The sequence below is a fragment of the Arvicola amphibius genome, chromosome 15 (assembly GCF_903992535.2).
Source record: "Arvicola amphibius chromosome 15, mArvAmp1.2, whole genome shotgun sequence".
Taxonomy (NCBI): domain Eukaryota; kingdom Metazoa; phylum Chordata; class Mammalia; order Rodentia; family Cricetidae; genus Arvicola; species Arvicola amphibius.
The window spans coordinates 31,982,497-32,008,143 of NC_052061.1; the positions used below are offsets into that span (position 1 = coordinate 31,982,497).

General features: G+C 41.2%; 1 protein-coding gene across 4 annotated transcripts in view; it reads right to left on the bottom strand.

The window, feature by feature from the left end:
• The window catches only part of Tango6 (transport and golgi organization 6 homolog), a 166,055-nt gene that overhangs the window by 32,283 nt on the left and 108,125 nt on the right, over positions 1-25,647 (bottom strand). For all 4 annotated transcript variants that reach the window (XM_038313299.1, XM_038313297.1, XM_038313300.1 and 1 more), the window contains one exon: positions 2,072-2,223. In XM_038313299.1, coding sequence (XP_038169227.1) covers positions 2,072-2,223 — 152 coding nt within the window. The remainder of the gene's footprint in view (positions 1-2,071; positions 2,224-25,647) is intronic.

Here is a 25,647-nt window from a genome sequence, read left to right on the forward strand (position 1 = left end):
CCACACATCAAATACAGACAGAAGCTGCCTAGCCTTGAATGAAAATGACAAAATCCAACAAAATCTGGCACTTCTTAAGTGCTATAAACCTGCGTTGGCTCAGTCTGCTATTTGCTGTGGTTTCCACAAAGAGAAAGGGAAGAGTCTAGTGGCTGAGAAAGCAAGCTGGTATTCAGGTTCGGGTTCAGTGATGACAACGCACAGGACTCTTCTGTCCGGCCTCGTCCTATTCTAAAGGTATGGCCACTGACAGCTCTGAGCTGAGCAACTGGGTCTGGCCTGTGTGACCAAGGAAGAAGGTCAATGCTAGATTTGCCTAAAATTTTTTGGTAAATAGAAATGACTCACAAATGACCCAGAGAATGAAAAAAGGTCAGTCTAGCTCATCCTCAAAGTTTCTTCAAATGTGTCAGCCTCATCAGGATCTTTGTAGCAATTTACTAGTTGTTTTTAAGCAAGTGTGAGGAACCTGGAACTTAGATTCTAATGACAGGTTGAGCACATCTCTTCTGAAATGCTTGGGACCAAACTGTTGTGGGGTTCAAATTTTTTTGTGTAAAATTTACATATACATAATGTTATCCAAATATGCAATTTAATTATATTTCACATAAATTTTAGACACTTAGCCAGAAGGTAATTCTATACAACTCTTTTCCTTCCTGAGATAGGATTTTTCTGTCTAGCCCTGGCTGTCCTGGAACTCAGTCTGTAGACCAGGCTGGCCTCAAACTCAGAGATCTGCCTGCCTCTGCCTCCTTAGTGCTGGAATTAAAGGTGTGTTCTGACACCACCTGGCCCTATATAACATTTTATGTAATTTTAGGAAATTGTACCAAGTTTCATGATCTAGAAAAATTTCCAACTGTGACATTATACTGGTATTAGCATTTTGGATTTTAGATCATCTTGGATAATTTTGGGTTTTAGAGGGACACTCAATCTGGAAGACATCTTTCAATATGCCTATGAGATAAACATGAAAATTAAAGACAACAAATCATTACATCAAACATATAGATTAATAGGGAATCAATAATTAATATGATCCCCAAAGGGACTCTATGTTCTACCACAGAGCTATTAGGACATATATATTTATTGCTGTGCTATCCACTACAGCTAGGAAGCAGATCCAGCCTAGATGTCCATCAAGAGATGAATGAGCTGAGCCAGGGTGGCACATGCCTTTAATCTCAGCATTCAAGAGACAGAGGAAGGTGGATCTCTGTGAGTTTGAGGTTAGTCTGGTCTACAGAGCAAGTTCCAGGCCAGGACTACACAGAGAAACCCTGTCTCGAAAAGAGAGGGAGAGAAAGAGAAAAAGGAAATGAGTTACACACACACACACACACACACACACACACACACATAGTGAGAAAAGAAAGATGAAATCATAACATTTGCAAGAAAATGAGTTGAACTGAAAATTATTATCTTAAGGGAAGTATCTCACATTTAAAAAGACAAATACTATCTGTTTTCTCTTACATTTGATATGTGTCCATTCATGTGTGTGTGCATGTTCATGTTATGTGTACCCATGACTGTTGTGTATACATGTTCATGTATGTGCACCCATGCATGTCCCCCCCCCTCTCTTTCTCTCTCTCTTTGTGTAGAAATCATGAAACTAGAAGAGGGATCCTGAAAAGTAGAAAAGAAAGTCTTGGGAAGGATTCAGAAGATGAAAAAGAAGAAGAACAAAAAGGGGGAGCAGCAGATAAACATGATATGAAATACAAGGGGACAAACAAAGGAGTGAGGAAGGGGATTAGGGGAGAAGGGTAGGGGCAGTGGATTAAAAACAACAAAGTACGCATGAAATCTCATAATGAAACTTATTACTTTGTATACTATTTAAAAATAAGTAAATAAAATTCAAAAATGAACTAAGTTGAGGAGGGGAGGATGCCAGGACAGCCTACAGAGGTTAAATGGTGGCTTGTCCCGTTTCAGAGGATGCAGTAGCAGATGGAAAAGGACCACAGGTTGATCTCCTGACTCAGGAGCCCACACTTTATTACAGTCTCAACAAATCAAGCTCTGGGGACGGACTCAGCAACGGTACCTCATGAACCACGGGGCCCAGCAGGAAGTCCAGGCGCTGGCACAGCTCTCCCAGGTTGGCTAAGCTGCTGGCCCTGTGTGCAGCATCTGGATCTCTCACTCCCCTCAGAAATGTGTGGAGCAAAGGCTCCCGGTATTTTGAGACCATGTCCCCTGTAGAAAAAAACAAAAACAAAAACAAAAAACAAAAAAACCATCAAAATCCTTTAACATTTCAGCTCTTTAGTGAAGGACTAGCGATCTAAACATGGCACACTGCACGGTGCCTTACTCTGCAGTGGGCATATATAACCACTAAGAGTCATGCTCAGAGCTGGGCATGGTGGCTCACACCTGCAATACAGCACTTGGAAAGCTGAAGAAAGTTCTTGTGTTCAAAATCAGCTTGAACTCCACAGTCAGCTTCAAGGCAGACTGGGTTCCATACTACGACTTCTCTCTGTTAGATATGCTAATGTTATTTAGATATGAAAATTAACAAAGCATCATCTTTAGCCTGTAAGAAGTCAAAGCTTAGATGGTGGGTGCAATCAAGTGCTGACTACTGTGGTCCTGATACACTCCATGCAGTTCTGTGTCTCTCTCTGCCCTGTGAACATCAACATGGATCCAGGGATGACTCAGCCAGCCTATTTCAGCATAGAAAACTGGAACACACTCAGGGCTGGAGACGAAGCTCGGCTGGTAAAGTGCTTGCCTAGCATGCATATTGCTCTGGGTTGAATCCCTAGCACTGGCTAAAACTCATTGTGGTGGAGACCTGTAATCCCAGCACTCAAGAGGCAGGAAGATCAGAAGTTAAAGGTGGTCTTCAACTACAGAGCAAGTTCAAGGCCAGTTGAGACACATGAGAACTAAAAAAAAAGTTGTTCAAAGAATAGAGAATAAATGTGGCTGAGATCAAACTTGGGTTATTTGACATTTAAGTCCTATAACATACTACATTTAAGATATTTGCAATGAAAAAGAAGATATACTCTTCAACTTTTCCCATAGTGCTCTGCTTCTCTGGAGTTGAGAAGAGGCTTGCTCATTCTGCAGAGTGTAATATAGATCCAGGGCTGAGTTCTAGTTTGGTCTCTGCTCCAAACAATAGTGTGACCTTGGACAATAAACTTCCCCTCTTTGGACAGAGTAGAGATGAGTCCATAAGACATGATAATCCTTCTGGTTATAAATCTGTAGGTTTGTGAGTCATTTTGTTTAGTTAAAGGAAAATGAGAGCTAAGAGTCCCAGGAAAGAAGAGGGGGCAACATTCACAAGCCCTGCGGTATGAGTTTGTGCAGCTAAAGGAAGTAGATTCCTTGTCAAGAAGGAGGGCACAAGAAAATAAAAGAGGTCTGGAAATACAGAGGGGAGAGAAATTGCAGGATAAAAAGAATAAGCATAAGAGAACCAAATTAGTTGTTAATAATAGAGACTTAAGGGCTGGAGAGATGGCTCAGAGGATAAGAGCTCTGGCTGCTCTTCCAGAGGTCCTAAGTTCAATTCCCAGCAATTACATGGTGGCTCACAGCCATCTGTACTGAGATCTGTCACCCTCTTCTGGCGTGCAGGCATACATGGTGGCAGAATGTTGTATACATAATAAATAAATCTTTAAAAAAATAATAGAGACTTAAAATCAAAATAAGTGGTAAAAAACATGCTAAGTTAATTGATTATTTCTTAGTCTCTTGTTATTACCATTATAGATAGGGTTTTCCTGTAGTAGCACAGGCTGGCCTCAAAATAATGGCTCCATGCCCAGCTTAGTTTATTATTTTTCATATTTAAACTTAAAATTAAAGAATCATGCATATGTATATATGTATGCCATGTATGAGGGCAGAAGAAGGGATCAGATCCCCTGGAGCTAGCGTTCCGGGTGGTTGTGAACCACCTGATATGGGTGCTGGGAACTGTTAGAAGAGCAGCAGGCATTCTTAACTACAGAGCCATCTTTCCAGACCATTGTTATTATTATTAATTTTGGCTTTTGAGATAGTCTCACATAGTTCAGGCTGGTTTCAGTCTTGCCATATAGCAAAGACTGGTCTTGACCTCCTCCTGATCCTTCTGCTTCTACCTGCCAAGTGCTGGGAGTACAGAGCTGCGCCACCATAACTGATCCCTTAATTTTTGCAGGGCTGAAGATCAAACTCAGAGCCTTGTGCATTCTAGTCGTGTGCTCTACCATGAAATTACACACCCAGCCTAATTTATTAATTTATAAAATATTTATTAAGCATATATTTCAGGCACTCTCTTAGGTATTGTGACCAAATACATTTACAAAATTAGACCCTTAATGATGTTCAATGCCTAACAAAACAGAAGAGAAAACTGACAACATGGTGCCATGGAGATGCTCTGATCAGTAATCTGACTCGGCTTCTTTTCTACTAAGAACAGAAACATCTGCATCACCATCAGCAGCATCAGCAGCAAAACCATGACCATGACACCATCATCATCACCATCACCACCATCACCACCACCACCACCATCACCACCATCACCACCACCATCACCACCATCATCACCACCATCACCATCACCACCATCATCACCACCATCACCATCACCACCATCATCACCATCACCACCATCACCATCACCACCATCACTACCACCATCACTACCACCATCACCATCATCACCATCACCACCACCAACACCACCATCACCACCATCACCATCACCACCATCACCACCACCATCATCATCACCACCATCATCACCACCATCACCACCATCACCACCACCATCACCACCATCACCATCACCACCATCATCACCACCATCACCATCACCACCATCATCACCACCATCACCATCACCACCATCACCACCACCACCATCATCATCACCATCATCACCATCATCACTACCATCACCATCACCACCATCACCACCATCACTACCACCATCACCACCACCACCATCACCATCATCACCATCACCACCATCATCATCACCACCATCACCACCATCACCATCATCATCATCACCATCATCACCACCACCAGCAACAGCATTTTATTTTATGAGTAAGAATATTTGTCTGTGTGGATGTGTATTCAGTGCCCATGGAGGCCAGAAGAGGGCTCAGATCCTCTGGAACTGGAGTTAGAGATGGCCGTTAGTCACCAAGTGGGTTCTGGCAGAGCAGCAGTGCCCCTATTACCATCTCTTCACCTTCTCTCCACCCAGAGTCGATACAGTCTCACTCACTCTAACAACATGGTTCCTGGTGTGGCATTTCCCTTTGTTACCCATTAATCAGTTCACTCACTCATTGTTCATTTGGTACAATCAGGATGTGAGACAACTGGCAACAGTTGACACTGAAATCAGGCATCACTTAAATAATTTTTTTGAGACAGGTTTTGAGATAGGCTCAGGTTGGCCTCAAACTTCCCAATAGTTGAGAATAATCTTGAACTTCTGATCCTCCTGTGCGTTCCTCTCAAGTGCTAGAATTATAGAAATGTACTACCATGCCTGCTTTATGTGGTGCTGAAGATCAAGCCCAGGGCTTCATGCATGCTCAGCAACCTTCCTACCAACTAAGCTACATCTGCAGTCCTAAAATAAATATTTTATCGCTCTATAGTAAATGAGGACTGCAGACACCTCAAGCTAAGCATGGTTATTGCAAGTGAGTTCAAAGTTTAGTAATTTCTGGTAGCTCAGTCAAAAAAGGAAAACAGAACATAGCTCTCATTATCCAATAAAAGGAACAAAAATTTTGTCCAGGTACCTAGTTTTTACCGTTCCTGTGGACTCTGTGCACAGTCTCCATTGGTTTGAGTGAATCATGGTGGGCACAGTGTTAACTGGCTTAGGCAAGGGTATATGATCAGTTCTGGACAATAAGGTGTGAAGGGAAACATTCTGGAAGACAGAAGACGCATATGAGGACATTCTGACTATATGGTCTCAAGGACACAAGAAACTAAAGGATAAGGCTTGAAAGGCAAAGGTGGCAGAGCAGAAAGATGAAAGAACCTGGCCTTGGATGATGTCACCGAACCAAGGAATTACCCAGCTAGACTTTGTATCATAGGTAGAAACTGACTGCTTATGAAGTTCGTTGATGCTAATTTCTATTACCTGCAGCCAAAACAACTCTGAGGGCATGATCTCAAACTAATCACTTTTTAAAAATTTATTATGAATATAGTGTTCTGGGCACAAGATCTCATTATAGATGGGTGTGAGCCATCATGTGGTTGCTGAGAATTGAACTCAGGACCTCTGGAACAGTAGTCAGTTCTCTTAACCTCTGAGCCATCTCTCCAGCCCAAACTAATCACTTTTTTTTTTTTTTTGGTTTTTCGAGACAGGGTTTCTCTGTGGCTTTGGTGCCTGTCCTGGAACTAGCTCTTGTAGACCAGGCTGGCCTCGAACTCACACAGATCCGCCTGCCTCTGCCTCCCGAGTGCTGGGATTAAAGGCGTGCGCCACCACCGCCCGGCCAAACTAATCACTTTTTAAACTTGAGTATGTCTGTGTCAGTTTTATGGCTAACAATACAAAACCTGCCAAAACTAAGGAACTTAATAATTCTTACATTAATTTTTAAAGATTTATTTTTACTATTTTAAAATTATATGTATATGAGTGTCTGTGTGTTCATATATGCACCCTGGAGTCCAGAAGAGCATGATGCATCCCAGGATTTTGAGAAACAGGTAGTTGTGAACCACCCATTTGGGTGCTGCAAGCTAAATTGTGTCCGCTGCAAGAGCAGCAAGCACTCTTATGCATGGAGTCATCTCCCTAGCTTCTTAAAAGGTCTTTATCTTGACTCCATCACACATTGGTAAAGCAGCTTCCAAGTTATCTTTATAACCAATGTCCAATAAAAGAAAAACTTAAACTCAGTAATTTTCCTTTTTTTAAGGAAAATTTTAAGTGAGGCAATATCTTGGTATTCAGCATGATTCTTACATTTGTATCCCTCTCTCTCTCTCTCTCTCTCTCTCTCTCTCTCTCTCTCTCTCTCTCTCTCTCTCTCTCTCATACACACACACACACACACACACACACACACAAATACACACATTTCCAAAGATGTCATCTTTAGATACCTACCAACTTACTTAAAAAACAAAACAAAACAAAACACCCCAGAAAACAAAGACCCACTATTTCCCTTAGCAGCTTGGGAGGATAGGTTTATATGCTGAGTGTATTTCATATCCATATGACAACTCATTTAATTGTTAAAAAAAAAAACTCTGAGCCCTAAGACACCCACTATCGTTTCTTAGTATCTGCTTCAGCAAAAAACAGCACAAACATTCCATCCATCCCCTTCACCTAGATGAGATGCCCTCATTGCTTCAGTTGAATTTTATTTGAGTCACCAGACTCTAAGACCTTTCCAGACCTTTTGTCTGGAAAATGGCACACACAAGTGCCCCCAACACACAAGTGTCCTCATCTCCTTAACAATATGCATTTTGTCTTACAGTTTTATGAAGAACGTATTTCCCACCCCCACTTTCAGGAAATACTCCCCACAGACATCGGCTACAGACTAAGAAACCTGGAAAACTGAAGCTGGAGCGGTGCCATTTTTCCCTCGGGCATGTCCAAACAGCTCAGGGAGGTGAACACGGCAAAGCCTGGGTAGGTCCTGCTTAGCCCATCTGCCACAGTCTAGCTCTACGAGGCTTTACCTCAGGAAATGGCAACAACACGTGGCTATCTACAGCCCCCTTTCTTCCTAGCAAGAAAGCAATAACCTCACTAAGAAACAAACAGCTACATGCCCACGGAAATTAGGGAGGCATTTAAACAACTTCTCAAAAAGAAATTACTTTAGTAGGTGAAAAACTAAGCACACAGTGAAAGGAAAGTGGAAGAGAGTTAGCCCTGCCTTGAACCTGCCCGAAGCATGTGCAGAATAATAAAAACACATGTGTTTCACATCACTAAGTAACTTCAGAAAGGAAGACCTTCTTTTCCGCAGTTTATTCCCACAAGCTCAGGAATTAGAAAATCCCCAGGCGTGGTGACTCCAGCAGGGCCATGCTCCTGCTGATCCAAAGCAGCCAACAGGAGATGTGATAAGATATGATCTGTCACCTGCTGCTTCTGTCCTCGCTACCGTAAACTGACTGAACTGACTTGCTGTCGCGTGTCCCCAGCGTCAACAGATTGCAATTCTGTCAAGGTCACAAGAAACTTAGACCAACATGGCATATCTAACAGGCAGGATTTCCTCTTTAAAAGCCATTTAGAAAATTAAACAATTTAAATGCAATTAACTTTTGACAGAATTAATCATTTAAAAAAACATGGGTAAATTTTGATTTATTAACAATTACTTTTTGGCCTTGAATGCTCACGGGAAATCACTTCTTTTCCGATTTCATTCTCTTTTCCTTTCCACCCTGCTGCTGATAAACGTGAGGACCATGTGGAGCACAGAGGTGCAGTGGAGGCTTGCCACCAATGCTGTGTGCATGGAAACCGCTTCAGCTGCAAGAGGCCAGTACACCCATTACCTTGTTGAAGCAACTACGATTTTGAGTTAGGTGGGCACAGCTATAGCCTTGTGTCCCAAATGATAAAAGTAAACTTGAAAAGAGGTTGCTCCCAGGTCACCAGCTACGGAAAGGCGTGACTCTCAGTAGCGGACTCCAGTTCCCAGGCAGAAGGCTCTTTCTCCTGCCACACAGACATTTATTTGGCTCCCCATTAAGAACGGCAGGAACTTCCGCTCTAAAACAAAGGGCACGAATGTGGCCAAGGGACTATTCCATATCTCTGACATTTCAAGGTCCTCATCATCTTCATACTTCTTTGTTTAACTTTATAAGGCATGGTAGGAGAGAAGCAGTTCTCAAGTCTTGAAAACAACATAAACAATGGGGCACAATGGGAGCAGGGACCTTCGGTTCATGGACACACAGAATTTCCACTAAACGGTCTAGGTGAAGGGCCGGGAGCCTACTTATTTTAGGCTGAAGAGAACAAAGGATTCCCCACCTCTTATTTTCGAAAGCATTAATTAACTGCTCCCTTCCTTCTTAGTTTCAAGACTAAATACTTGTGATTTCCTAACCAGGAGAGGACTGGTAAACAGCCTTCTGAAAGCTGGTGAAACCATGTATTGATGTGCAGGGAGGGCACTATGGAGCGTGACGGCTAAAGTTGTGCTGTCTTGATGGGGCTTGTCAGGCAGGCAGTCACAGCAGTCACTGGGCAGGAATGCTGGGTACTCCCTGGTTGGATTCCCCCACTGGATCTACATGTCAGGGCCCACTCTTCTCCCTACGGCTGTTGATCCACTGCATTTCCATTCGTCCCATCATCCTCTTTTGTAAGGCAATATAACCAAGAAGTGACCCTGCACCACAGTGAGTGAGGGAGCAAGGTTTCCAGGCTCTGTCCTGACTTTGTTTCACGACACCTTAGTGCTGTATCATATGGACTAACAGAGAAAGAATGATTAAAGATGCAAATCATATGCATAGTTTGACAGGCTTCAGTGAGACCATGGCATGATCCCTGCGGGATAAGGCATTAAACATGCAGAAGTTAAAATAGGTAGGGGCAATGCAGCTCAGACACAGGACTGCTGTTGGTACCAGTAATCTAGCAAGAATGAAATAAAACACCGAGAAAACTCCTTATAGTCAAATATTTCCTTAAAAATTATTTTTATTATTTTTATTATTTTTCGGGGGGTTGAGTCAGAGTTTCTTAGTGTAGCCTTGGTTGTCCTAGAACTAGTAATATAAACCAGGCTGGCCTTGAACTCACAGAAATTTGCCTTCCACTGCTTCCCAAATGCTAGGATTAAAGGTGTACACCACCACCACTTGGTCTAAAGACATTATTTTAATTATGTGCATATGAACATGTCTGTGAACATGTATGTAGTTGCCTATGGAGTCAGAGTTCCTGGAAATGGGGTTACGAGTGGTTGTGAGCTGCCTCACATGGGTACTGGGAACTCAGGACCTCTGGGAGAACAGTACACACTCTTAGTTACTGAGCCATCTCGCTAGCTCCTTTCCAAATATTTCTACTAATGAGGTAGCTTAGTAGTTAAGGCAATGGACTGGCAAATAGTTGATTACTAACTGCTTTGCTTCAGATTCTAGCTAATTATTTAAACTCTATTCCCTTGGATTAGACAACCCTATGATAATACAACAGGAATCCTATGATAATCCTATGATAATACAACAGGAAGCTGCCATCTACACACTAATAAAAGCTTTAAATGTTTTTTTTTGTTTGTTTTTTTTTTGTTTGTTTTTTTTTGAGACAGGGTCTCAAAAATCTCTAGCTAGCTCAGGATGGTCTGAACTCCTGATGCTCCTGCTTCCACCTCCAGAGTGCTGGGATCACATACACGCACCAGCAATCCCAGTTTCTACAGTGCTTAGAACGGAACCTAGGGCGTCATGCATACTAGGCAAGCAATTCTACCTACCTACTGAGCTATAGCCCTCAGGCCTGTAAATCTTAAAATACTTCCTCCCTGCTTTTTATAAGCTGTGAAGGAATGAGAAAGATTTGAAGATAAAACAACTTTTGAAAAGTGATTGCTTTCTAGTGACGGTCAAATCTACAAAAGGGTTTGTCTAAAAATGTTTTAAATGGGAGACGGAAGAAGAGGACAAGAGGTGCCACGGGAGTGACTGAGCCCTACCTCATACTTCAACTTGCAAAAGGAAGTTTTCTTTCCATCTCTTCAGAGAGCAGTGATGTGCAAATAAGAACCAGAGATAAATATCTTCTCAACAGAGCCAAACAATGTACAGGAAAGTCTTTATATCAGGGGATTCTTGGTAACCCAGGGTGCTGCAGTCATGTAAGTTTCAACAGGAGGGGCTCAGAATGATGTAGTTATGCATTAACTAAGTTAGTCATTCCATTTCAACAGCTCACTGACCCCCAAGGTGGGCGTCAATCTGCACAAAGTCACCATGTATGGAAACTGTGCAATGGGAAATTGTACCTGCAAGACAAACAGATCCATCTGTTCTCCTGAAAGGGCCCCAGGCAGTAACAGACTCAAACTTTCTGCAAGGGTAGAATTTAAAATCCAGAAACATGATCACAAGATGGAAAAGTCCAGGTTTATAGAAAGTCATTTTGAAAGATGAAAGAGGATGAAAAATTTAGACTTAAATGCAGATTTTTTGCATTCTATGATGATGAAAGTATTAAAACAATTCAGATGATTTAATGAATTTAATTTGCTACATAAATGTTGAAACTCGTTCAAGCATGCCCAAGAGTTAGTTAGCGTCTTAGCACTGTGTCTGTGCTGCATGTGTGCATGTGCAGGTGCACTCGCCAGAGTGTACGTGTGTGAACACCACAGGTCGATGCCAAGTGTCTCCTTCTATTGCTCTCCATTTGAGCTTCTGAGACAGTGCCTCTCTCTGAGTGGACCTGGAGTTCATGGTAGCTGGCAAGTTCCTGAGATCTGTCTTTGCACACACCCTTCCGGTTCTGGAGTTCCAGCTAGGTGCCTTACCTGACTTTTACAAAAGTACCAGGGATCAGATCCTCATGTTTGTGCAGGAAACACTTTACAAGTGAAACCCCAGCCCCAGGTTTGTCCAGCAGTCAAGAGCACTGGCTGCTCTTCCAGGGCAACAGCTCCATTCTCAGCATTCACATTGTGGCTCACAACTGTGGGTAACTACAGCTCCAGGGATAGGATGCCCTATTTTGGCTTTTGCAGGAACTACACATGCACACTGTGCACAGACATATATGCAAACAAACCACCCATCCACATAATAAAGTCAACAGAAATCTTCAAGAGAAATCAATTCTTACTACATGAAGTTCTATAAGACAAAAATAAGTATTTTTCTCCCTAGAGGAATAATGTCTTTTAATCAGATCTTTAATTTAGTCTTTTGCAATTTAAACAGTCAAAATAAATGCAAAAGTCTATTTCAAAATTTGCCAAGAGAAGAGTGAACTGGGTGCTTAACTGTTCCACATTCTCTCACATGTGCAATGAAGCAGAGTCTAAATTGGAATAAGGGGATGAGCTGAAAAAAAAGTCTGAGAACACCAAAAATAAAAACAACAATAAAATGCGGAAACACGCGAGTACAATGAGCTTGTTAACGTAAAGAAAGGCTGCCTTGCCGGCGGCATCTGATGGCTACAAACCGGTGACTGACTCACATGGAAGGTCACTTCGAGGAAATATCTGCAATTCCTACTCTAGAGAGATCAAATTATAAAAGGTAATGTGGGATATAAAGCTTTAAATGGGAAGAACAGACTAAAACCTAACACAGGAATAATTTGGAAAGCAAACAGAGAAGGGAACAGACTATGAACTTGGACGCTGGTCCCCAAGGGTCAGCAGGCCTTTTCTGTGAATGCTGCTCACCGTTCACTTTCACCTGCTACTGATGGAACTTTATTTGTGAACACTGCAGCCTGCATTGAACATAATTATGAAACATGAAACAAAAGATGGTTCTTTCACCACTCCCTCCTCAACCATTTGAAAATGAGAAACTCATTCTTAACTGATAAGATGTATAAAAGAGGCCAATGACCTAAATCTGACTCAAGGGCCACAGTTTGTGGAACCGTATCATCCCTACTCATAAAGCCCCATTTCTCTCTTGTTACAGAAAGAAACCCTTGTTGCTGCTGTAGTCACTGATGGACACTCTACCCCTAACACTTTATGCCATTATCTGGCAGTTGAGTTTCTAATTTTACAGTATAATTTTAAAAAAAATTAAGCTGGGCAGTGGTGGCGCACAACTTTAGTCCCAGGAGGCAGAGGCAGGCGGATCTCTGTGAGTTCAAGGTCAGCCTGGTCTACAAATTGAGTTCCAGAACAGCTAGTGCTATTACATAGAGAAACTCTGTCTTGAAAAACCACAATCAAAATCAAATAACCAAAAACAAAACAAACAAATAAAAAATGAACAAACAAAAATCAGGTTTAGTGGCCTTGCCTTTTGGAGGCATAGACATGTGAGTTCTGTGAGTTCAAGGCCAGTATGGTCCACATACTGAGTTCCAGGATAGTCAGAACTACAAAATGAGGTACTTTGTCACTAGAACAAAACTGAAAAAATCCAACCAACCAAATAAATGTTGGTTTATGTCAGTTTTGGTTAAGGGCAGGATCTTTCTAATCTAATCTGAGCAGTTCAGTTTGGTTCTGAGGAAGTAACTAATTGGAACCTGTTACCTACCTTTCCTCTAAAAGTGGTAATTTTAGTACTAAAAATCAAAACCAACTGTACATTTCAAGAGTTAAGCAAGGATGCATATTTGAAATGATTAGCCGAGCAGCTGATATGGACTATACACTCTAGTTGGGCTTTTACCCTGGAACAGGACAGGATGATGGTACACTTTGCAGTGATAGGGTTGCTTACTGGGAGAATGAGGAAATGTGATGCACTCACACAAAAACAAGACAACAAGCTATGGTTATCTACCTTAACCATGAAAGATGCTGGTTCTGAACACTTTACATGTATAATCTAGTTTAAATGTAACTGCCCAGTCAGGTAGTTGCTGTAATTATTCTTAATTTACAGACGAGGAACATAGAGGTTATGTAACTTGTCTCCATCACTTAATGTTAAAAGCCAAGAAAGAAACTCAAGGGATCATGGCATGTGGGTCACCCACCATGCGTACCCCAGATAAAGGCAAAATGCAGCCCAACATTAAGTCCTATATACACATCAAATTCTCATTCACCTGCCCAACGGCTGCACAGTAGATGGTCTGACTCTATACGTAGGTATCTGGAATTCCCACTATGGGAGTTAATGCAGGAGTAAATACAGTTATGCAATGACACTCATGATGTATTTGTAGTGATTTCATATATGCCATTTCTCCCTTTTCTTTCTTTCTTTTTTGGTTTTTTTAGACAGGGTTTCTCTGTGTAGCCCTGGCTGTCCTGGAACTCGCTCTACAGACCGGTTGGTCTCAAACTCAGAGATCCGCCTGTCTCTGCCTACTGAGTGCTGGGATTAAAGGTGTGCAGCACCATACCAAGTTCTTCTGAGTCTTTCAACATCCTCTAAGAACAATAGTTAGAAGGATGATAACTCTATGTCTATTAGATAATAGCACAACAGACTCCCAGCTATCTCTCTGACTCCAAAATCTTTTTTCATCATCTTCCATGCCTGTGACATCGACACCAAATCTCTTTCATCATGTTGCTTCCCAAATGCCCACCAAATCAAGTCCAAACTATTCTGCCCAACTTTCAAGATCTTCTGTAGTCTAGCACCACCCTCTCCACCTAGCCACATATTCCCAACACTATTTGCCATAGTAATCCAGGAGTGGAGATTAAGAATAATAAAACAGGAGCTGGAGAGACAGCTCAGCAATTGAAACATATATTGTTCCCAAAACACACATTGGGTGCTCTCACAACTGCCTGTAACTCCCTGAGGCCTTCTTCTGGGCTCTGAGGGCACCTGCACTCACATGTGCATATATCCCACATACATACATAAATACATACATACTTAAAATAAAATAATTTTTTTAAAAGAATAATATGACAGTCTAACCTATATACTAAGTTCAAGGCCAGCCTGGGCTAAAGGTAAAGAGTGAGGGAAGAAATCACACAACACTTACCTCTAGTCTCTACATACATGTGTGAATGTACCTGCAGGTACACATATATACATATCCACACTAACAACTGCATACCACAAGCATACACCCAACATCATATAGACAGACACCCAAAACACACACATAACAGACCACAGCACATTAAATATAGAAAAAGAAAAGATGATAAAACAAATCTGAGGTCTTTTGTCCAACTGCCTAAAAACAAAATCCCATCAACAAAATGAGTCAAATTGAAAGTGGTTCTGTCTTCAGCTAATCCTTCAGATGGCTCTACCGCTCAGCTTCTAAACCACAGCCTTAGGGGAGGCACTTAGCAAGCCCTGCCTAGAATCCTAGTCTATAGAAACTGGGATATAATATTTTTCCCTTAAATTGATCATGTTTCCAGGTAATTCGTTTTGCAATAATAGATGATTAAAATAGAATGAAATAGAGATAGAAGAGAGAAACCAGTAAAACAGAAAGAAAAAACAATTGGAGAAATTAATGAACTTTGAAAGCTGGCTCTCTAAAAAGGTAGGTGCAGCTCTAGCCAGATTGGTCATGTTGAAAGAGAGAAAGAATATTCAAATTATTAACATTAAAAATGAAGCAAGAGAGAGCACAACAAAGCCTATAAACATTAAAATGATAGGAGAATACTATATTGCTTTATGGCAAATTCAATAACTTAGATAATAAATAAATTCCCCTAAAGATATTAATCAGTAAAACTGACTTAAGAAAAAAAGAAAATCTAAGAAGTCCTATGTCTACAAAAGAAATTTAAAATTTTTCAATTGGGTATGGTGGCTAACACCTGTAATACCAGAATTTGACAGGCTGAGGCAACGCAGTAGTGGTGCATACCATTAATCCCAGAATTTGGAAGGCATACCTTTGAATTTGAGGCCAGTCTGGTCTATAGAGCAAGTTCAAGGACAGCCAGGGCTACAAAGAGAAACCCTGTCTGGGGTGGATGTTGAAATAAACAATGAACTCTATTAAAAATCTTTTTAAAGAAATAGAGCAGAAGTCAATTCTTAAATATTTTTGAAGATTTAATTGTCCTAAAGAAAACTCAAAACAATACTATACACCATAATCCTTTCACAAAATGACACAAATGTCCAACAAAATACAATCAAACGAAATAATAGTATACTAGACTAAGTGGGATTTATTAAGGAACACAATGGCTTAGCATTAGGAAATCAATCACTTAGTAGAAGCAAAGTTTGAGCTGAGCAGTAGTGGTGCAAACCTTTAATCCCAGTACTTGGGAGGCAGAGGCAGGTGGATCTCAGTGAGTTCAAGGCCAGCCTGATCTACAAAGTGAGTTCCAGGACAGCCAGAACTGTTTCACAGGGAAACCCTGTCTTGAAAAACAAAACAAAATAAAACAAAATTCAGTGCTAGGTATGATTGTAATATCAACAAACCCACCATTCAGAGGGTCAAGACAGGAGGATTATGAGTTTAAAGCCAATCTAGGCTATATTAGCAAGATGTTTTTATTTTTAAAAAACAAAAAAGTATATAAAAGAATAAGGCTAGCTGGGCACAGAAGTCAGGAAACTACCTGATTAGATTACCATGAGTGAGGTGTGTGTGTGTGTGTGTGTGTGTGTGTGTGTGTGTGTGTGTGTGTGTGTGTGTGTAGAATAATACTGCAGCTTTAAAGCAGCTCTGCTGAATTAGATACCTCAAGGCTGGGGATGGAGCTGAGCAGCAGAGCACTTGCTTAGAACACAGAGGCCTTGGGCTCAGTATTGCAGGAACAAACAGCAGAAACAACAATGAACTCCTCAACACTATTTAAAGTGAAACTTATTATTGTGTGTATAAACATGTGCATGCCATAGCATACATGTGGCAGTCATGAATCTACCATGTAGATCTCAGACTTGGAGGCAAGGTTGAGCCCTCTCGCCAGTCCAACACAACAAACTTCTAAAGGTGATTTACTTCATTATGCTTTGACTAGTAATACGGGTCAATTATATTAAAATGTATTAATGCTGGCGTGTTTGATTTTTTGTTTTGTTTTGTTTGTTTTGTATTGGGAATAAAACCCAAGGCTAAACAAGTACTTTCCCACTGGGCCACATCACTAGACCAAAACTACATCTTTTCTTTTTCCTTCCCCCCCCTTTTTTTGAGATGGGGGTCTCCCCTTTTTGAGACAGGACCTCCCCATATAGTCTGGCCTGAAACTTGCTATGTAGACCAGGCTGGCCTCAAACTCAGAAATCTGCCTGCCTCTGCTTCTCAAATTCTGGGATTAAAGCTGTGTATCACTATGCCCATCTTTTACTTCTCTTTTAAATATATATATTTTAGATCTTATTTATATTTATTTACTGTGAATGTCTGTGCGTCATGTTCATGCAGTGCCCACTGAGGCCGTAGAGAGTGTCAACTAGATCAATTGGAACTGGAGTTATAGAAAGCTGTTAGCTACCATGGGATAGGGTGCTGGGAATAAAACCCAGGTCTTCTAGAAAAGCAGCCAGTGCTCTGTTGCTGTTGGGTTGTTTTTTTTTTTTTTTAACATTTATTTATTTTTAAATTCATTTTACATTCTTACTAAGGTTCTCCTTTGTACACCTCCTCCTGCCACCCCCTCGCTCCCCTTCCCCAGCCCTCATCCACTCTTCCCAACAGGTAAGAGCTCCCATGGAGAGTCCACAGTTTGGCACATTAATTTGGGACAGGACCAAATGCCTCCCATCTGTGTTAAGTCTGAGCATGGCATCCCCTCAAAGGGAATGGGTTCTAATAAGCTAGTTCCTGCACCAGGGATAGATCCTGGTCCTCCTGCCAGGGGGCCCTTAGATACCCCAAGCTTCACAACTGACTCCCACATACCAAGGGCCTAGTTCAGTCCTATGGAGGCTCCACAGCTGTCCATCCAAAGTTCATGCGTTTTCCACGACCTTGGTTCGTCTGTCTCTGTAGATTTCTCTATCATGATCTTGATCTTACTTGTTCATGTATTCCCTCTGCCCTCTCTTTGACTGGAATTATGGAGGCAGCCAGTGCTCTTAACCATTGAGTAATTTCTCCGGTCTCTGATATCACATCACCCCCGTTTGTTTGATGTTGTTTTAGACAGGGTCTCTTTGTATAGCTCTGGCTGTCTTATAACTCATTATGCTTACTAGGCTGGCCTTCAGTTCACAGAGATCTGCCTACCTCTGTCTCCCAGTGCTGGGATTAAAGGTGTGTGCTATCACACCTAATTTCATATTTCTTAAAACAAGACATTTTTACCCTTTGAAATCAAAGCAAATGATAAATAATTTTCACTTTGAAAAAATGTCACAATTTTAATTGAATATCTGTTGTAGATTTTGGCACTACATCCTGTAAAATACTATGTAGCTATTTAATAGTCATTCCCCTCATCCTAATTACCAGACTAACCCAACTGGAATTTATTGCAGCCTGTTAGACAAATCCAATTATAGCTGCCACTCTGTATCTGTGAGGGACCTGTTTCAAAGTCTTCATAGGAGCAGGCTCCTTGTAAAGCCTATCATAGCTTCCCAGACACTCCAAGTCATCTCGAGACTGCTTAGAATATCTAGAGCAGTGTAATGCTATGGAAATAGCTGTTTTGTTTTATTGCTTTGGGAATAACTGTAATGAAAAGTTTGTATACATATTTAGTGCACACAGTGTTTGAAAAATGTATTTTTGATCTATGGTTGGTTGAATTAACAGAAACTTAACATGTGAATATGGGGCTGACTACGTTCAATTTTCCTTTGTTTTCTGTAATTGGCTGGAAGAACATGGGTAGTCAGGGCAGGATCTGAGCCTGAATACTCTAGTCTCTGGACAGATTATAGGCTTTCTACAATCAGATTATGGGCTTTATCCTGGAGCTGGATGAGCTGGTAGAGACGTAGATCCCAGGTTGCTCATCAGTTGAATGAACTTTGAGGGGCAAAGTGATTGCTAGTCCTAAACATAAAATCCAAGCTGGCAACATGGAAAAGGGTTGACAGGGAGTTTTGCAAGTTTCAACAGTTAGAAATACACCCTAAAGCCCAGACCCACCCTTTTTCTGGAATACAGGGTATTTTGAGAGAAGATACTATTTTGCCTCAGGATCCTGGGTAATTCCTCCTGCCATGGTATATGCCAACAAAGATCTGTGATTGACTCCTCTGCTCTGTCCTCATTCAAATCTGGATTCCTGATCTGTCCTACAGGCAACTTCAGATGGAGCAGCGTGACTGTGGCCTTCCATTTCATTCTCCTCTTTAGAAGTCTCTGACACTGTAAGCGGCAACTTGTCCAAGCTTGCTCATTAGAAGACTACATTCTATCTCTAAAAATAATTAAGATCTGCTGTTCTTTCTGCTAGGGCAAGAGGCTTGCACTGAGTCACACATTCATGAGCCATCCCTGTCTCGCGCATGTTCCCTGGCTCACTGTGGAGCAAAGGCACACACAATTGGAGACAAATGCCTGGGTTTGGAAGTTTAGTGGGAAGGCATGGAAAAATTTTTCTCTGGGAGGCACTGGCAGTCTCAATTGTTGCTGTCAAGATGCACATTTCTGAAGGAAAGTCTTCTTTTAAAAAATGAAGAGCCTTAAAAGCACATGTACTCTAACCTAATCATTTCTCCCCATGGGAGGCAATTTCCAAGAAAGGAATCAAAGTCTCACCAAAGGGACTGAATAGAAAAATTAGCAGCATCCTCCTTGTAATCAGGAAGAAACTGGCAACAGTCGAATTAGAGAGTTCCTCCCTAAACGATAACTAACTAAAATCACAGTCCATTCAGTTATTGAGTATAATACAATTGTTAACCACTGTATTTTCAGGAAGGCACTCACGTTCTGAGCATGGCCGTGCACATCTGTAGCCTGAGAAGGGGAAGCTTGAGCCCAAGAGTTCAAGGCTAGCCTGTGCAACGCTGCAAAACCCCCATTAAAAAGAAAAAGAAAGAGAGTAAGATAAAGCAAACCAGGAAGAAAAAAGAAAGAGAACAGGCTGTCATGATGGCTCAGAGGATAAAGGTATTGGCTGCTAAGTCAGACACTCCTGGGACCTACATGCTGACAGAAGAGAATGAACTACTGCATTCTACATACAGACATACACATGCGTGCACACAGAGACACACAGATACATGGTACACACACAGAGAGAAAGACACACACATACACACATGCATGCACACTGAGACACACTAAGAGATATATCACAGAATAAATAACATTTAAAAAATATTCATGAGCCCGGCAGTGGTAGCATACGCCTTTAATCCCAGCATCGGGAGGCAGAGGCAGGCGGATCTTTGTGAGTTCGAGACCAGCCTGGTCTACAAGAGCTGGTTCCAAAACAGGCTCCAAAGCTACAGAGAAACCCTGTCTCGAAAAACAAACAAACAAACAAAAACAGAAAAATTCATGAAGAATGTTAAATAAAAACAAGAATATGCATATAAATATAATCCTGAGGAAAAAAATCATTAAAACCTAACCTGAAGGTTGGCACCCTAGCTCAGGGGTATAGCCCATACATGCAATAAGCCCTCTGTCCAGTCCTTAGCATCTATTAGGAAAGTAGAACTTTAAACCGAGAGGTTACTTCTAGTCTGCAAGTGATGGATGAGAGTTTTCTTTTTCATACTTTCAAATATTTTCAAAATGACCTAAAATGACCAAGTGTTACTATGTAATTAGGGAATGGGAAAGGTCTATTTATACATTTTAAAATAAAATATAATAAATTAGTCTAGGCTTTAACCTTTAGTCTGACTACAGTAATGTTTCCAGATTATATCAGTATAAACACTTACAGAGCTGAGCCACACTTATGCTGACCGGAGCACATTTGGCAGGGTGTGCATGTGCACATGTGCGAGTGTGTATGTGTGCATGTATGTCTACGAGTATGTCTGTGTGTCTCTGTATGTATGTTCTTTTGTGTGTCTGTGTGTGGGGGGGTGTGTCTGTGAGAGTATATGGGGGGTATGCATGTCATGATTCCTGTGTTGAGATCACAGGACAGCCTTAAGTGGCAGTTCTCATCCTCCATCTTGTTGGAGAGAGGGTATCTTGCTTACCACTGAGCAAGGCAGGCTGCTGGCCTGTGAGCTTCCAGGGATATGTCTGTGTCCACTCCCATCGTACTACAGAAGTACCACTATTACAGACACGCCGTCATCATACTGCAGAAGTACCACTATTACAGACACGCCGACATCGTACTGCAGAAGTACCACTATTACAGACACGCCGTCATTGTACTGTATTAGTACCACTATTACAGACGTGAGCTGCCTGGTAAGGGTGCAAGGAGTCGAACTCTGGTGCTTGGGAAGAACAGTACATGCTTCTGTCTGCCAAGCCATTTCTCTAGCTCCCAGGGATGAATAATTTTTCATGAAAGAGTAATTAAGCCTAATAACTGGAAATGCAACTTAGGTTGTGAGATAAGTTGGCATTTATTTTACTTGGTGTACTTTAAAGCCCCCTTGGTTGAGGAGCAGACAATTTAGGGGTATGCCATTCACACAAAGATGCTCCCTGGAGTTTACAGAGCTGTGAGCAACCTGCAGAATGAGTGCTGCAGTCTGACTTTTAAGTATTACAGCCATTGCTCGGTTGTTATTTTTTTGAAGCAGGATCTCTTGAAGTCCAGTCTGGCCTCTGAATCCCCATGCAGTGGAGGATCCCCTGGATCTCCAGATTCCCCCATCTCGATCTCCCCAATGCTAGGATTACGAGTGTCACCACACCCAGTTTAATGTTTTACATTTTTCTAATTTTTTAATGCAATGGTACATAATAGCCCACAGGTTACTGTCAATATCAACATTGGACCACACAAGAGGAAACAGATAGAAAAACATTTGGGAAGATTGGCAGCTTAACAATGTGTTAAGATTACATTTCTGAAAGTTTAAAAAAAAAAACTGTTCCTCTAAAAAGACAGACTAGGCCAGAATTCTACCATAGCGTTCTCTACATCAAAAGAAGGAGATAAAGACATAGAGATTCATACATGAACAAACATGGTTTGGGAGACCTAACTGCTTAAGAAAGAAGTCATAAAGGGAAAGACAGATTTACCTACAACAAATAAAAAATAACCCTACAATTCTGTTTCAGAAAGAAAACTAAAAGATTAACAACAGAAGAAAATATCTACAATATAAACACCAATAATTCAAGATCTTTAAATACACAGACTTTAAAAAATGAGATAGTAGGGCTGAAGAGATGGCTCAGCAGTTGAGAGGGCATACATCTCTTCCAGAGGACCTGGGTTCAGTTCCCAGCACCCACATCAGGTGGCTCACAACCCTGTGACTCCAGAACTAGGGGATGCAAAGTGCCTACACTCTCATATATGTAAAAGTAAAAATAATAAAAATAAACTCTTTTAAAAATGAAATCCTAGCCAGGCAGTGGTGGCGCATGCCTTTAATGCCAGCACTCAGGAGGCAGAGGCAGACGGATCTCTTTGAGTTCAAGGCTAGCCTGGTCTACAAAGTGAGTTCCAGGACAGCCAAGGCTACAAAGAGAAACCCTGTTTCAAAAAGGAAAATACATTAATTAATTAAAATTAAAAAATAAAAATGAAATCCTGTCTGAGTATGGAGATATACATATATCTTCTAACATTTGAGAAGCTGAAGCAGGAATATTGCATGTTTAAGGCCAGCCTGGGCTATATAGCAGGTCTTGTCTAAAAAAAAAAGTATACCCATTAAGTCTCACCAACATAACTTCCTAAATATAAGATAAACAGGAACAAAAGACATGACAAACTGGACAAGGGTTAAGACTGAAGGGTTTTTAACCTTAGGGTTAAGGCCCTGCAGTCTTTCCCCTACACAAAGAACTACAGGCAACTCAGGAATGCTGAGTGGAAGAAATAGTCTTCCCAAGGGAATGGCATACCAATTGGTTATCCCATACCAAATGATCAACCCTGAAAACATACACACAAGTTACATTATACAGACTGAGAAGGTTATGTTTAGAAATATATATGTATATTCATATACACATATGCATGCAACAACAATTAATAATAAAGAGGTCATGAATTTAAAAGAGAGCAAAGAGAGAGGTGTATGGGAGCGCTCAAGGCAGGAAAGGGAACAGGGAAATGATATTCTCAGAAACTAAAAGAATAAAAAATTGCCAAAAACCAAGCAAACAAAAAAGATAGCCCCTATGAAACAATGTATCTGTGTAAGGTTATCTGTGATTACTTAACCCTTGACAGTCAACAGGTTTATAACAAACAGGCCAGGATCAGGCTCAGCATCACTAAGAGTGAGATGATCCCACAACCCTGTGCCCCTCAATCACAACAACAGGGAAATGCAGTACATAGCACAGTTTAGAAGTATGTTTGCACTTCCAGATTTAATCTAAATTCACATGTGGTGATATCTAACAAATAAAACTTGCCGGAAGATCAGAGGGTGGAGCGAGTCACTAGTTAGCCATAGAGATCTGGAGATCTATACAGACAGACAGGAAATGATACAGCTGGGCAGAGAGAGGAATATAAAGTGGGAGGAGACAGGAGCTTAGCCCTTGTTTTGGTCTGAGGATTTTGTAGAGGTAAGAAGTAGCTGTGGCCTGCTCCTTTGTCTCTCTGATCTTTCAGCATTTACTCCAATATCTGGCTAGGGTTTTTATTAACACCAATTAGAACTCATGCTACACATGGCACCTAGCTTTAGAGCACAAATTCACAAAATAGTTGCTTGCGTATGACTTTGTAGCCACTGGTGCATGCTGGAGCTGCATGCGGGGGGCTCTCACTGGAGTCTCCACCCCACCAGCTAGGTTTTCTATTATTTTTCCCCCAAGCTCTGAGCAAGTTTGGGATTTTCCTGTTACAGCCTCTCTATAACAGTCTTTAGCTACCACCCAAACTCCAGAAGCACCTGGACTCCAAATGCCACAGGACTTACCCACCCTAGACTGGCTGGCTCTACTTTCAGGCAGTTCCCGCCATGCATGCTTCTTCCACACAATCCAGTGTTTTTTCAGACAGCCAGGCTCCCTCTCTCCCATGGGTTGCAGGCTTCCCCCAGACCACCTCTCCTTGAGCTGCTGCCATACACTCTAGGGGCTACATGCTAGCAGCTGCAACTGTTTTCAGCCAGGCTGTGCACTGCCTATGTTTTCAGATCAGATGAGCTACGCAGCCTTGTGCTCCACCGTCATCGTCAGCAGATTTGGTGAGACAATTGGAAATTCTTTTTCTTTTTTTCTTTCCCCCCCCCCTTGGAGACTGGGTTTCTCTGCAGCTTTGGAGCCTGTCCTGGAACTAGCTCTTGTAGACCAGGCTGGCCCTGAACTCACAGAAATCTGCCTGCCTCTGCCTTCTGAGTGCTGGGATTAAAGACGTGTACCACCACTGTCTGGCTAACAACTGGAAATTCTTAAGGAGGGGTTAGTTTAAAAAAAAAGGAAAAAGAGAGTTTTTTCCCCACATTAAAAAATGGGGAACACTGTTACAATGGAGGGAGCTAGGTCTCTGTGTGATAATATACTGGCTTGGAAATGGGACAATTAAATGAGAGGATAACTAATTTAGATAAAATTTATGTAATGTCAATTAGACACATCAGATATATCATTTTTTGTTTTATCACTAAAAAAGTTGGTTAATCTGAGTGCTTAGATGCAAGTTTTAGAAAAACTTAACAAAACAAATAATAAAGATATTCAGATCCAGACAAAGGAATTTAAAGAGGAAACAATCTCATCATCACACTTTAAGGTTAGAGAGAAACAGTCTAAGGTTTTCAAACAACCAACATTAATATATCCAGTTACCTTACATGAACAACTGCCAAATGATAGATATCCCAATGGCTGTACAAGAGCTGAAGGTACGCCTGTGGAAATGTTAGATTTAAGGAGATTCAAGGAAGCAATAGTCTCATATTATATGCATTCACCTTTTGTGAAGCAGATTTGAACTCATGGTCAACTTATAATAGAACTATCCCTCAAGACTGGAGAGACTTGGTTACAGCAGTCTTGAAGCCTGATCCTCAATTACAGTGGAGGACCTGGTGGAGAGATGAGGCTAAGACCATTGAAGAATGAAGTAGGGCTAGACGTATGGAAATCTCCCAAGATCACCTTCATGGAGAGGCAAATTATGCTAATGTACAAAGGCAATCTTTCTATTATAACCACACCTTGACTTTAGGTTGTACAGCAGCTTTAAATGCTTGGGGACAGAATTGAAGAAGTAGGAAAGAAAAGTGAGTCATTTACTAAAGTTATACAGGGCCCAAAGGAAACTTTCACAGAATTCTTACAAAGACTGACTTTAGTAGTAAATAGAATGATACCAAATACAGAAGCTATATAAATATTTATTGAATCTCTGGCTTTTGAAAATGATAATATATAATGTAAATTTGTAAGAGTAATATTAATATATACATTAACTAAACTTTCTGTCATGATATTTATGGTCATATAGAGTACTAATTTCAGAAAAAGTCTTTCTCTAACTTCCTGTACATGAGTTCAGGTTTGAGTCTCTATCAGTTTTCTGCGGTGAACCATGAGCATGCCTAAAAGCAACCTTTGAAATCTCCAAAAGGAGGATGGGGACCCACAATGATTCCTCCAGAACTATGATAATACCACTACGCTGACAAACATCACCTAAAGATTGGCTTTGGAATAGGAACTACTCAGGGCAATTTTGAGGTGGCTAGCTGAGATTATTCAGCCTCAGACTACTCTAGCCAGAACTTGAGACAAACCCTTCATTCTCCCATTATGCAGTGACTGGACAAGAAATGATACAGCTACCTATCTCAGGACTTGACCATTATCTCAAATTTTTCTTTTCAGCATACCCTAAAGATGCCATCACCCCCAGATTTCTGGAAGTAAATTTAAGTACTTGATGCTCACACTCCCAAGAGATGGGGTGGGTAGGTTTTGATCGT